This window comes from Triplophysa dalaica, chromosome 13 (genome assembly GCF_015846415.1).
Source record: "Triplophysa dalaica isolate WHDGS20190420 chromosome 13, ASM1584641v1, whole genome shotgun sequence".
Classification (NCBI taxonomy): Eukaryota; Metazoa; Chordata; class Actinopteri; order Cypriniformes; family Nemacheilidae; genus Triplophysa; species Triplophysa dalaica.
Genome location: NC_079554.1, coordinates 21806464 through 21820313, shown reverse-complemented (window position 1 = coordinate 21820313; position 13850 = coordinate 21806464). Strand labels below are relative to the sequence as shown.

The 13850-nt window shown below is 41.8% G+C and overlaps 1 protein-coding gene across 5 annotated transcripts in view; it reads left to right on the top strand.

Moving 5' to 3' along the window:
• Positions 1-13850, top strand: part of col12a1b (collagen, type XII, alpha 1b) — a 55146-nt gene that overhangs the window by 21280 nt on the left and 20016 nt on the right. For 3 of the 5 annotated variants that reach the window (XM_056764147.1, XM_056764146.1, XM_056764150.1), the window contains exons 18-47: positions 157-306; positions 465-584; positions 679-843; positions 928-1074; positions 1335-1477; positions 1814-1943; positions 2511-2656; positions 2991-3120; positions 3206-3342; positions 3497-3626; positions 4008-4147; positions 4225-4357; positions 4601-4621; positions 6120-6259; positions 7839-7968; positions 8073-8221; positions 9084-9213; positions 9384-9523; positions 9649-9778; positions 10189-10328; positions 10874-11003; positions 11394-11533; positions 11611-11740; positions 11814-11953; positions 12046-12178; positions 12249-12388; positions 12468-12597; positions 12677-12816; positions 12890-13019; positions 13365-13507. In XM_056764147.1, coding sequence (XP_056620125.1) covers positions 157-306; positions 465-584; positions 679-843; positions 928-1074; positions 1335-1477; positions 1814-1943; positions 2511-2656; positions 2991-3120; positions 3206-3342; positions 3497-3626; positions 4008-4147; positions 4225-4357; positions 4601-4621; positions 6120-6259; positions 7839-7968; positions 8073-8221; positions 9084-9213; positions 9384-9523; positions 9649-9778; positions 10189-10328; positions 10874-11003; positions 11394-11533; positions 11611-11740; positions 11814-11953; positions 12046-12178; positions 12249-12388; positions 12468-12597; positions 12677-12816; positions 12890-13019; positions 13365-13507 — 4007 coding nt within the window. The remainder of the gene's footprint in view (positions 1-156; positions 307-464; positions 585-678; positions 844-927; positions 1075-1334; positions 1478-1813; positions 1944-2510; positions 2657-2990; positions 3121-3205; positions 3343-3496; positions 3627-4007; positions 4148-4224; positions 4358-4600; positions 4622-6119; positions 6260-7838; positions 7969-8072; positions 8222-9083; positions 9214-9383; positions 9524-9648; positions 9779-10188; positions 10329-10873; positions 11004-11393; positions 11534-11610; positions 11741-11813; positions 11954-12045; positions 12179-12248; positions 12389-12467; positions 12598-12676; positions 12817-12889; positions 13020-13364; positions 13508-13850) is intronic. The other 2 variants (XM_056764148.1, XM_056764149.1) reach the window with 2 other exon arrangements.

Here is a 13850-nt window from a genome sequence, read left to right as displayed (position 1 = left end):
CAGCCATTTTGAAACAAGAAAAATAAATAAAAGCCTTCAATATAAGTGTGATGGTCATTTTTTTGTGGTGTTAGTGCGTGTGAGTGTGTGTGCGCATTTGTCATTTTCATGGCTCAAAATGTGTCTGTGTTTAACTCCGGTGTCTTTTAATCACAGATAATGAGTGTAAAACTACAGCCAAGGCCGATATCGTCCTGCTGGTGGACGGCTCCTGGAGCATCGGCCGTCTGAATTTCAAAATCATTCGAAATTTTCTCAGTCGCATGGTGGGCGTCTTTGACATCGGGCCAGACCGGGTTCAGATCGGCAAGTCTTCCGTGCTTCACTTTACTGTTTTAAGTTTTAGTGTTTAAGGTTTTTTATGACCGCATTTGGGCACCAGATGTGAGCTTTATGATGCTGGCTTCTTTTTGAGTTATTACCGCCCGTTTTCTGTGCATTAAACACGGTATGTGCTGTCTCAGGTTTGGCTCAGTACAGCGGGGATCCCAAAACCGAGTGGCATCTCAACGCTCATGCCACCAGGCAATCGCTCATAGAAGCCGTGGCCAATTTACCCTACAAAGGAGGAAATACAATGACGGGTAAACCCATCTAACGATTTTGATTCGATCAAACAGAACGAATAAATGCATTGTAGTTATGAACTCCGGGAAATAACACACAATGTTTTCAAAGGTATGGCCTTGAACTACATCCTCCAGAACAACTTCAGACCAAATGTGGGTTTGAGACCAGACTCACGCAAGATCGGCGTCCTCGTGACCGACGGCAAATCTCAAGATGACATTATAGGCAATTCTCAAAACCTGCGTGACTCTGGAATAGAACTGTATGCCATCGGTAAGATCTTCATTTGATAACCCTTAATGTCAGTTTGAGATTATTATCTGGCAATGGTCAAACCGGTGTCTTCTATGCTTGTAGGTGTGAAGAATGCTGATGAAAATGAGTTGCGATCCATTGCTACCGACCCGGACGAGATCCACATGTACAACGTCAAGGACTTCTCATTCCTGCTGGACATCGTGGATGATCTGACGGTCAACCTCTGTAACAGCGTTAAAGGCCCAGGTAGAGTCATGCTTGAGTCTCTATGTCAAGATATAGGCAAGAACTGAAAAAATCTTTCGCAGTTCATTTCTGCGTACCATTAGCATGCAAGAATTCCCAAAGCTCCTTTATTTGGCTCTATTAAAATTGTGCTCCTGCTTTGCCAAATGGTTCTTTTTTTATATGTACAATCCTGCTGGATGGAAAACAATGACAGAAGACTGTGATACATCACAGATGACATCATATATTTTTATTTTCCATTGTTTTTTATAAATCAGGTGGCGGACCAGGGACGCCCACTGACCTGGTGACTTCAGAAGTATCGTACTACTCTTTCCGCGCTACCTGGATGCCTCCTGATGAGCCAGTGGAGAAATTCCGGATCGAGTACGTCCCCGCCGCCGGAGGAAAAACTGAAGTGGTGAGCGCTATAGACACATATGTCACAAGCAGAGCGTTACTTTCATGATTGCTTTATTTATTCATTTTCATTTATATTGATTTATTTACCAAATGCTTTGAGTGAACTTTTAGAGACAACAATAAACTGTATACAAAGCGAAGTTTACAAGTCAGAAGAGAATTAAAACTAACTTTCTGTATTTTTTGTTTACTGTGTGCATATGACAATATTTACACGAATAACACAAGACGGTCATCGTGATCCTGTGCTGATCTGTGACCGCGTTCCTCCCGATTTCACCTCGCTCTCATCTCGTGCAAACCCCTCTCAGCATTCTTGCACGATGTTTTGCAGATGTTTGTCGACGGTGAAGAAAACACACTTGTCTTGGTCAACCTAACCCCGATGACCAAGTACATTGTCCGTGTCTTTAGCGTGATTGGTGAGGAGAACAGCGAGCCTCTGGAAGGAACCGAAACCACATGTGAGTTCGAAGTATCTCCTGCTTTTCTTTGGTTTCATGACTTTCTAAATCAGCCATTTCTTACATTTCACTTTGAAATATTCTGTTCTGTTGCGTGTGCTCACAATGCATCCTAGGAATGCTTTGTGTGTCAAGAATAAATGCGATGTGTATCGGGTGACTCGGTTAAGGGGTTTGGAAACCTCAGAGAAACTTTTCACAGGCTGTGAAGCGGTCTTGGTTTTGGTCTGATTATGGAGCGACAAAGTAAACTTGAATCATGTTTTACTGATCAAAAGCAACCAGAACATTTTTAATTGACCATTCTCACTTCGTCGTCTTTTTCACGATTCTCATTGTAACGTTTATAATCAACATTACAAGACCTTGTGTTGTTTGAAAGAGACGCTTATCGTTTGGTCATGAGCCGTCTTTCTTTTTTATGGTCATTTTAAACTCCACGTACTCCATTTATACTATCTGACCACTAAACACTTTTCTTGAGACACCACACGAGTTTTCAACCTAATGAACCATGAATGTGTTGATATTTGGGATCAACACATTTTCTCGGTCTGTTTTCCATAGTGCCTCTGCCCGCCGTGACCAGCATGACGGTTTACGACGAGGGTCTTACAACCATGAGGGTCAGGTGGGAGCTGGTGGGCGGGGCGAGCGGCTACATGCTGATCTACAGTGCCCTCAATGCCACCGTGCCATCTGGAACGATGGAGGTAAGCCCAACGCCTTTCAGAACCTTCCTCCAGACGAGCGCTCACAGTTTCCACCTCTGCTTTATTAGACCTCAAGGCAGAATAAATAAACCCCTGCCAATCTTAACACATCCAGATGGCCAAACCAGTGGCCCGAATCAGAGAACAAGTGCTGTTCAGACAGACCAATAGAAAACTCTACATGAAGCAACTTCTGTGACCCATTTTACTTTTGTGTATTTGACTTTTTCTTACTAAGAACTTAACCAAGAACTTCAGATCAATAAAAGACTAACCAAAATATGTCAACGGAACCCGGCTGTTTCTACACTAATGTTCACTCTTCCCGCCGCAGTTGCGAGTTGCTGGCGATGTCAATGATGTCCAGCTTTCCCAGCTGCTTCCCAACACGGCGTACTCCATCTCTCTCTTCGCCATGCACGGAGAATTGGCCAGCGAGCCTCTGGTCGAAAGCGGAGTCACTCGTACGTCTGTGCTTCTCCTGATGACCGGAGCAGATTTGACAGATGTTCTTTTGTGTTGTGTGTGATGTTGTGTATGTGTTTTCAGTGCCTCTGCCTCCAGCCGGTGAACTGAGAATCTCCGAGGTCACTCACAGCTCAATGCGTCTGACCTGGGATGCCGCTCCCGGGAACGTCAGAAGGTACATCATCACCTACAAGCGAGAGGATGGAGACTTGAAAGAGGTAATCCGCACGCTGAGAAATTCTCCAAACCCTTTAAATTTTGACCAACTTGGCACCAGAAATGACACTTGAGTTGTGAAATGCTGAATTCACTTCAATACTTAAAAATGCACAGATGAACTTCCACGTGCTAATGCTGATGTTTTTTTGACAGGCCGAGGTCAACGGTGACATCACCACCCTGGTTCTCACCAGCCTGAGGTCACAGACGGAGTATGATGTCGCTGTCACTCCTGTGTACGACGAGGGTCCTGGGAATCCGATGCTCGGCAGCGCAATAACCGGTGAGCTTTTCATCCTTGTGGGTGATTTTTCAAGATAACCGGATTGACCGGATGTTCTACGCCAACAAATAATCTTCGCCTGTTGATGTTTGATCCATGGGTGGTGAAGTATATGACCACAGGGCAGCTCCACGTGCATATAATGACCGCCATGTGTGAGAGCATCTCTACCCAAATCCATTTTTCATGGTTTCATAACTTTCGCCACGGGTCCCGGCTGATGTGTTTTTTGCACTCCGACACACAAACCACTTTGCAAAGAAACTTATCCTGAAGAGGCTTGTATTACAGCCTCGGCTGGTCGCCCACTTGATCTCACGCGGTTTTCTCTTGAGACGGGTTTGGTTCTTTGTGTCTCACCCTTTCACTGTCGATGTGCAGATGTCGTTCCTGCGCCCAAGAATTTGAAGTTTTCTGAGGTGACCCAGACGTCCTTCAGAGCCACGTGGGAGCACGGAGCTCCAGATGTCTCGCTGTATCGCCTCGGATGGTCCAAGAAGGGCGAGAACAACTTCAAATACGTATGTTTACCTCTTGGTTTTAAAACTAAGTCAATTTAAATTTCACACTGTGACTTACCGGAACAAATCTTTTGTAGGAAATCTTGAACAGCGAAGATACATCCTATGTTATGACGAATTTAGACCAAGACACACTGTATGATGTCACCGTAACAGCCATCTATCCCGATGAGTCGGAGAGTGAAGATCTGATGGGAGACGAACGCACATGTGAGACTGCACACACCCACACAGCATTGTTTTGGCGTCCTCATGGGGACTTGCCATAGACCCTCCCTCGAACCTTTCTGCATTTTACATGTTCAAAGAAGCATAATTTAGTATGCTTAATAATTATATCCCATCGTGTGAACTCTTCGTCCCCACAAGGATAGACCAACAAGGATACACTTACAATACACGTGTTGCCATTACTATACAATAATGTGTTGTTCTCTTAACATCTTTTTCTAGTGTCAAAGCCCCATTCTTCCGGTATGTTGTTTCCAACAAGAGGAAGTGTTTATTGAATGTGTTCATTTAAGGAGAAGATGAATTGCATGTGCATTTATAAATAGAGCTGGGCGGTATGATGGGAAATTTCACACGGCCGAAACTATAGCGTTTACACAAAAGTTGGATTTACAAATGCTTCATCCAATCACAAATTTAGGTCAATTTTATATGTGGTAGGCCATTTTCACATCTGTTGGTTTGCATCCATCAAGATTCAAATTGAAAGAAAAATAGCTCACATATAACCATGGGCGTAAATCTCAATTAACAGTGGGGGGGACAATACACATAACATTTCTCAAGAGCAATTTTTGAAGGGGACACAAATAATACAGTCAATATTGTACTAACTACGACACAAAGCGACAATATGCTTTAGGTTTATAGCTTTATCATGAGGCGTCCTCTGGTATGATAATCTTAATATTATCCTGTAGTTTGGGTGTCTTAGAATGTCTTTTGGTGTGCAATTATGAAATTAAAAACTTCCAATCAATTATTTATTATTTATTAACATAGCAGATTCATGGAAAAATACATTGGTAATTAGCATTTTTTGCAACATCTAATTTATTAATAAATCAGCATCAGCTACATTAAAGAGAATCAATTCATTTAAAGTGAATAAAATAGCCTATATAAAAATAGCCTAATAAAATAGAGCCGCATACCTGTCTTGAATGTGTTGCGCAATGGGCAGGTGAGATAAACGGTGTGGGCCTAACCACTGTGATAGGAAGGGGAGGGGGAATTCAACAGTTTCTAAACTTAAAACACATTTTTTGCGTTTGTTTTTTCTTCTAATTACACAATTAGTTTAGGAATACATAAATATATTTATGGCAACAGAGAATGCGAGTTTAATTGATTGAGGGGGTGGACAACCCTTGGATGGAGGGGGACATGTCCCCTCCGTCCCCCCCAGGATTTACGCCCATGCATATAACATATTTTCAGTTAATAACTGGTATTGAATTAAACCGCCTGATTGTTTGTGTTTATTTAATTTTTGAAAATAAACTATAGTGATGTGAACTGTCACTTTTACAGCCAAATAAAAGCCAGGACTTTGGTCATACCGCCCATCTCTATCAGAAACTCACCCACCATCAGCCACGCGTCCATCAATTCGTCGTGTATCATCATTGCTATTTCATTACCATCTTTGTCGTTGTCATCTGCTGTCAATCATAAAGCGCATGCACATTAAAGTCATTGTTTTGTTGTGGATTCACATGTCTTCATGTCAAACACTCCATCATCAGCTTCTTCATCTAGACTCATATCACACTCGTGTGACCGGCACAATATACAGGGTTGGGAATCATAAACTTAGCCCTTTTTAGAAAGTACACGCAATAACTTTTTACGTTTGGAATCTGAATTTGAACCAGAATAAATTATTTCCTTAAGATTCCCAACCCTATTGACTCTGAGGTACTGATACAAAGACTGAAGAGTTTTCGTGTTCCTCCAGTGACCACCGGACCACCACAAAACCTTCAGGTGTTCAACGCCACCACGACCACTCTCACCGTGAAGTGGGACCACGCGCCGGGCCCGGTCCAGAACTATAAAGTGAGCTTCCAGCCCACGGCGGGTGGAAAACCTCTGTCGGTGAGTTCATCCTTCATTGAGATGTTTAGAATAAACAAACATTGAATTATCATAATGATGAGTGGCAGAAGTTTCTGCAGGGATATTGCGAAATTTGTTTTATGAAGTTTAAGGGACGTGTGTTAATAATTACAGTAGGTACCCGCTGGAAAGCTGGAAGCGGGACAGTTATTACCAACAGATTTCAAACCATCACAACATGGCCTGCGGTTACACTTACTGTTATATATTTAAGACTCGGGATTAAAGATCCAAGACAGCATTTGTTTGTTTCTTTAGGGATGGTTTCGTAAACTGTGATAATATCTAACAATGGCCTCTTTACCTGGTTCTAATAAACGTGTAATATAAATATTTCATGCAAAAAAAACTTTATAAGGTCAAATATCAACACGGCAAGATAATAATTCATGCTTTTAGCCAAAATATTTCTATTAGTTATGACAAGAGAAATAAAAAAGATCATTTTACGCAATTTTGCTTTTTGTGTTAATAAATATAGTTGAATTGTAGATATTTTCCACAGCTCTTACTTTTTGATTTTCTTCCCACGTGATGTTTCTGTAATTCTGTGTTTTTGTTGGTGTCTGTGTCTTTCACTTTTTTATTAGGGACTTTCTTTTAAACATCAAGCACAACCTTACAACAAAGATAGCTGCTTTGTTTTTGCAAACAATGCCAAATTCCCTCAATGATAAACATCAAGGTTACAGTCCAACGTTTGTGAAAAGTTGCCTGGATAAAGGCTTTTGAACTAAATCATTGAAACAAATAAAGAGAATTGATTTCTGGACTTCCCGACAGTACAGGGAGCTGAGAACAGTTTCACATGTGCTTCATTAAAAAATAACAAAGTAAGGAACGTTCCCGTTGACGTTGCCCCCTGACCCGCGCTTCTGAAGCGAATCTAATTGGGTCCTGCGGGACCTGCCGACTCAGAATCAGATTTCATTTAAAGAATATGTTGTGGTGCGCGATTCAGAGTGCCAAAAGTCAAAGTTTATACAGTGTCCTTTTTTTTGGATCTGGGGAACCCAAGTATAAACGTGTCTTTCAATAAAGGATTGTAAAATAAAACGGGGTCAACTCACTCAAGGAACACACCTTAAGAAGAAGATATATTGACCAATTATTGCTCTTTTATTGTTCGTTGACATTGTTTCATGAGGTCGGTTCTGCCAAACATTCATCATTGATCACTTCTGGGTATTCATCTTCCATTTAGAAAGAACTAGAAATGCATTTCTTGTCAGAAACAATTTGTATTTTGTTCAGGTTTTGACCATACTCATTGTGAGTTTTCAGACTGTGTGATTAACACATGAACAGTTAGACACACTGGGACCTAATATAGCAAGTCAACAATAAAAGTTAATGAGGAATTGTCAAAATGACATAAAGCTTTGAGAGGAGCAGACTGAGTTTTGCCGAACTTATTAGACTTGAGGGGGAAGAATGTTATAAAAGTGTTTTATTTGGCTCCTTTCGTGTGGTGCGTTTTGTTGTTACACACCAAGAGTGTGATTGAAGTTTAATGGAAACCATTAAACTAAAGCATTGATGTCTTTCATCCGTTCAGGTCCAGGTCGGTGGAAAGAAGAACAGTGTGATTCTCCAGAAGCTGTCTCCTGATACGCCCTACTCCATCACGGTGATGGCCCTCTATCGCACCGGAGAGAGCAAAGACATTTCGGGTCAAGGAAAGACAAGTAAGTATTTCATTTTTCCTTACAGAACCAGTGTGTTTTTTATTCTCAGATGTTATGCAACGAAACTGAGATGTATTTAATATATGGAATAATGTGTTCTCCAGAGCCTTTAGGTGGAGTGAGAAACCTGCAGGTCATGAACCCCACCATGACCACACTGAACGTTCGCTGGGAACCGGCTGAAGGGAAAGTGAAGGAATACAAGGTCATGTACGTGCCGGCGGCCGGTGGTGCGGAAAGCATGGTAGGACTGGTAGGACTTAATACTTTAAGAACAGTTTAAGGAAAAGAACCGCAAGAACCGCCACTTGGTAAAATTTACCCATGGTTGATTTTTCAAATGTACATAACAGATTTTAAAAAAAAATATCCAAGTCTCCCGTCATTGAACTTTACCTCATGCCTTTATTTTTTATGATTACCCAATGTTTTGTTCTCTGGTCAGACTTATAAATGATAAAACTAAACACAGTAAGAATTATTTGGGTAAAGCTGCGTGCATGAATTTGACGATGCATCAATTATTAGACCGCCAAGAAAAGTGATTTTCTCTGAAAAGTTCGTTTTGAACATGAAACAACAGCACAATAGCATAATCGATGACAAAAAATAATAATTTCATGTCTCGAGACCAGTTCTTAAACTTTTCGCTTTAAGGCACCCTTTGTTTAGGGTCATCACTTTGCGCCCCCCCCAAAAAGGACTTTAATCTTAAACTTATAATTTTGGTTTAACAAAAAACATATTCAGGTATACAATGCTGGAACCTTAATTATTTTCGTTGGTGGTCTTATTTTTCTAACGTTTGATTTTATAAAATTTATGATACATTTCAATATTTTATTAAATTCCACAAATTCGGTGTCTCCCCTGGATCCGTCTTGGGGCCCCCCCAGTTTGAGAACCCCTGCTCTAGACATTACTTTGTGATGACTGTCACATAAAACAGTGACATAATATGTTTTTTAGTGATATATCAAAACAATATTCATTTGCATGGGTAAATTTTACCCGCTGGCAGTTTTAGGTATACAGCGGTTCTAGTGCTTAATGGGGTCATGTCACAAACTTTCCTTGAGATTAAAGAGCTCAAAAAATGTAATCTCTTGAAACAGGAGCAAGTGTCAGGAACTAGCACCACCACAGTCCTGAGAGGTCTTACACCAGACACGCTCTACACCGTCACCTTAATTCCTGTTTACACCGAAGGAGAGGGTCAGAGAAATTCAGAGAACGGAAAAACAAGTGAGTTTCCCTCTTGAGATATTACAATAAATAGGTGCATTCAGAACCTCCAATAGTTTTGAGAGAATGAGAACAGAGATGAAGCAGAAATAACATGAGAGAATCTCATTCATACATTCTTCGCAATCAATGTTAAAACACTAAAACAGAAAATGTGATTTTCTTCAAAGGGGCCTTGGGTGGTGTGAAAAATCTGAGGGTCACTGACCCCACCATGACCTCTCTGAACGTCAAATGGGATCCTGCTGACGGGGCCGTGCGCCAGTACAAGATATTTTTCGTGCCAGCAGCCGGAGGAACAGAGATGATGGTGAGGGCTTGTTTTCTCACAAATGTGCCCATTCATGAAAAGTTTTGAGTGAAGTCTCTATTACAGTTTGATGATCTCGCAAAAACAGTGTGCATCACTTTATTTCCCATCGTTGTTGTAAACAGGAACAAGTACCTGGAAGCCAAACCACCATAGTCCTGCGAAACCTGCAGCCTGATACTCCATACGCCGTATCTGTGGCTCCGGTGTATCCTGCCACAGAAGGCAGACGCCAGTCTGAGAATGGAAGAACTCGTACGTATACACTTTGCTAAATCACATGATAGAAATAGAGCTTGAATGTCTTCCACAAACATATTTGGTAATGCCCTTACTTTCATAACCGATAAAACTTTGTCACAATTTCACGGAATCTGTAGCTGTATACACTCTTAAAAGTTTGATGCCATAGAAGAACCCTTTGGTTCCATAAAGAATCTTTAACATCTGAAGAACCTTGTGTGAAAAAGTGCGCAAGAAAGGTTATTTGGATGATAAAAAGTTGGAGATGGTTCTTTAAAGAACCTTTGACTGAATTGGTTCTTTGTTGAACCAAAAATGGTTCTTCTATGGCAACGCCGTGAAGAACCTTTAAGCACCTTTATTTTTAAGAGTGTAATGACACCATGACACATGTTTGTTGTTATCTCTCGGTCTCTATCCAGTGCCCCTCGGAGGGGTCAGAAACCTCCGTCTCCACGATCCCACCTTCACGATGCTCACCGCCACATGGGAGGCGGCAGACGGAAACGTGCAGGGCTATAAAGTGGTCTACGTGCCCACCAACGGCGGAACCGAGCTTGTGGTATAAAAATCTCTTTCACAAGTGAAAAACTCTCTAAAACTCATGGAGTTAAAGCCAATGACATGAGTTGGTGAAAGACACAGATTGTTATTGACGGCGTCGTCCCCTGAGGAACAGAGATGAAGGAGAGCTCTAATGAAATACGACTCGAATTCTCATTACGCTAGAAACTGCCGGGAAAGTTTACGACTGGGAATACCAATGTTTAGACTGAGCTGGAGTAAACTGTGAAACCTCCAAAAAGATTTGTTTGGCGAGGCACAGAGAAATAGCGCTCGAGGTTTAGTTTTCTTTATCGCAAGAACACCTTGGATTTCTGTCAGGATGAACAAAGGCAAGATGAAGGGATGGGTTTGAAGACATATCAGATAAGTCACTTTAGGCTAGAAACCTGATAGAACTTCTAAACGAGTCATCAAGTAATAACGTTTGCTGACATAAATAATTCCTCCCGTCACTTTGATCATCTCCCAGCATCTCACTTTAAACTGTAACGTTCAGTTTTTCTGAAGTGAAACTTATTTAAAGTTTATTTGTGTTTGCAGGAGCAAGTGTCTGAGAGCACCACAACGTTTCCTTTAAAGAATCTCACTCCAAACACCATGTACACGGTGACTGTAGTGCCGGTGTACGCGGAGGGAGACGGACCGCAGCTCACTGAGAAGGGAAAGACTAGTAAGTGTGCCATCATTACCAAACATCTTTTGTTTTATCAAAAGTGAGTGTCACGAAAGAGAGTATGATTGAATCGAAATATAAAAAAAATAAGATTAACACTTCTGAACAGAAAGCGTATTGGGGCGATCACACTTGATTTTGCGCATGCGAAATTCATTCAGACGGTGCTGCGAAAAGCAGCTATTTTTTTTTTTTTCTGCGGTATTTCCTGTATAGCTAAGTGCTGTATAAATATTTTTTTTATTTGATTAAATGTATGTTGGAAATGTTTCGGACTGTGAGGCTGTTTGACTTTTGTAAATAAAGTACATATTTTAAAGAGAGTTTAGCGTATAGTACATCTTTAAACACCTCCATGTTGAGTGAGTTTTACCGATGTTGCCACAGAACCGTTGGGTAGCGTGAGTAACCTGCAGGTGACAGATCCGACTATCAGCACCTTGAATGTTCGCTGGGAGCCGGCCGAGGGGAATGTACGGGAATACATCGTCGTTTACGTTCCTGCCGGTGGCCAAGATCAGGAAGTGGTGAGAAAAATGCTCACTGTGAAAATACACTGACCCATTTAACTGTCATTTTAATTGCCTACGTTTTTTCTGAACAGGATCAAGTATCTGGAAGTACCACCTCCACCGTTCTGAAGAACCTGGAGCCGGACACGATCTACACTGTGACTTTGGTGCCCGTGTATGCAGAGATGGAGGGCAAATCTCTTTCAGAGAACGGAAAGACAAGTGCGTAGAAGATACACTTGGTCATAGATGTACGTTTCTGGATTTATAAAGAGTCATTCATTATTTGTTTCAGAACCGTTGGGTGGAGTTCGGGACCTTCAGGTCACTGATCCCACCAGCAGCACATTGAATGTGCGTTGGGAGCACGCCGACGGAAACCCTCGAAATTACAAAGTTTTCTACGTCCCACAGCCAGGAGATGACGAGAAAATGGTACGACATTATTTACTTACTTTGAGCATGAAAATATGATCAATACCAATCATTTGTAGATTAAGACTTTTGTTTTGTTGGTTTTTAAACAGGAACTGGTTTCTGGAGGGACAACAAACACCGTCCTGCGTAATCTCAATGCCAACACGCTCTACAAGGTTACACTGTTGCCTATATATGAAAATGACGTGGAGGGAAAACGTCAGTCTGAAAACGGAAAGACGAGTAAGTCTTGAAAATGTTTTGGGGACGGAGAACTTTTTGAACGGGTTCATTGAATCTCTTTTATTGACAGAACCTTTGGGAAGCGTGAAGAACCTCCAGGTGACGGACCCGACGGTGAACTCTTTAAGGGTGCGATGGGAACCGGCCGATGGAGATGTCCGCCAGTATAACGTCCTTTATGTGCCTGTTGCCGGGGGAGCTGAGGGCAAGGTAACAGGCCGAGTCTCAGTTTATGTCAAGTGTTTCGTTTTGCTAAGCTAGTTACTAACCGTGATTGTGTACTCTACAGACACAAGTGTCCGGGATGTCAACCAATACTGTTCTGAGAAACTTGCAACCAAACACAGACTACCGAGTCACCGTTTTGCCCGTATATGCAGATGCTGAAGGAAAGAAACAGTCCGAGAATGGCAAGACAAGTACGTACCAGCGAAGTTCAGAAATTTGCCGGCATGCAGTCTACTTTGTCTTTACAATTTCAATTGCCCTTATTCTCAGAGCCTTTGGGTGGAGTTAAGAACCTGCAAGTCACAGATCCCACAACCAGCTCACTGAAGGTGCGCTGGGAGCCTGCTGAGGGCAACGTACGGCAGTACCGAATCTTCTACGTGCCAGCATCCGGTGGTGCTGAGGACATGGTAAGAGATGTTCCACCATCTTCCCTTTTCCTTTCTTTAGGTTTAGTGTCTATAAACTTTCATGTGTCAACAGGAACAAGTTTCCGGAGGAACCACCAACACGGTTCTTAGGAATCTTTTGTCAGACACACTCTATACGGTGACCGTGGTTCCTGTTTATCCGGAGGGAGAGGGTCTCCGTCAATCGGAGAAAGGAAAGACACGTAAGTTGACACAAACATCTCTCCAACTATTTGGAGTTTACTTTTAATTGGGATGCAGCACTAGACTTAAAGCTGCGATCCATAACGTTTTCTTCACATCTGCTACAGGTTTAGACGCATGTTCAGCAGTTTTAGCATCAACTCTAAATGCCCCCCACCAGCTGACTTTCCCTGTTGGCACTTTCTCACCATAAAACCCTTCTGCATCTCTGTGGAGCGCTTCACTCAGCATTCATTCTTCAGTTTTTAAGAGCTTCCTCCTGAGCTATTCTTCTTCCTCTGCTGTTCTTTACTTTCCTTTTTTTCACGTCGCCATTTAACACTCTCTCTCCGCCTGTCTTCCAGTTCCTCGTTCCCCGCCAAGAAACATTGTGGTCTACAACCCCACCCCAAACAGTCTGAATGTGAGATGGGAGCCCGCCACTGGTCAGGTGCAGCAGTACAGGGTCAGCTACACCCCGCTGAGTGGCATCCAGCCTCTGAAATCAGTGAGTGAAACGAATGCAATTTAATGAAAAAAAATTTAGCGTTTAATTTGTCTTTCTCCAAAAGTGTTCAGAAGAAAGTTCTATTGTTCTTAGGCTACAAAAAATGCAAACAGTGACTGCACGAGATGTACTTTAGTACTCTAGTTTGTGTTTACATAATATTTGTCTTAGTACTGAGCATATTATTCTATATAATATTTCTATTATTACACAGCTCATTTGAAAGCTTGATTCTGATTGGCCATTCGCAACATTCCAAGGGTTGTTATTTTCAAACCGAATAAATCACTGTAATATTTTATATAGATTTTGTGCATGTTTGGATAAATTGTGGTAACTGTAT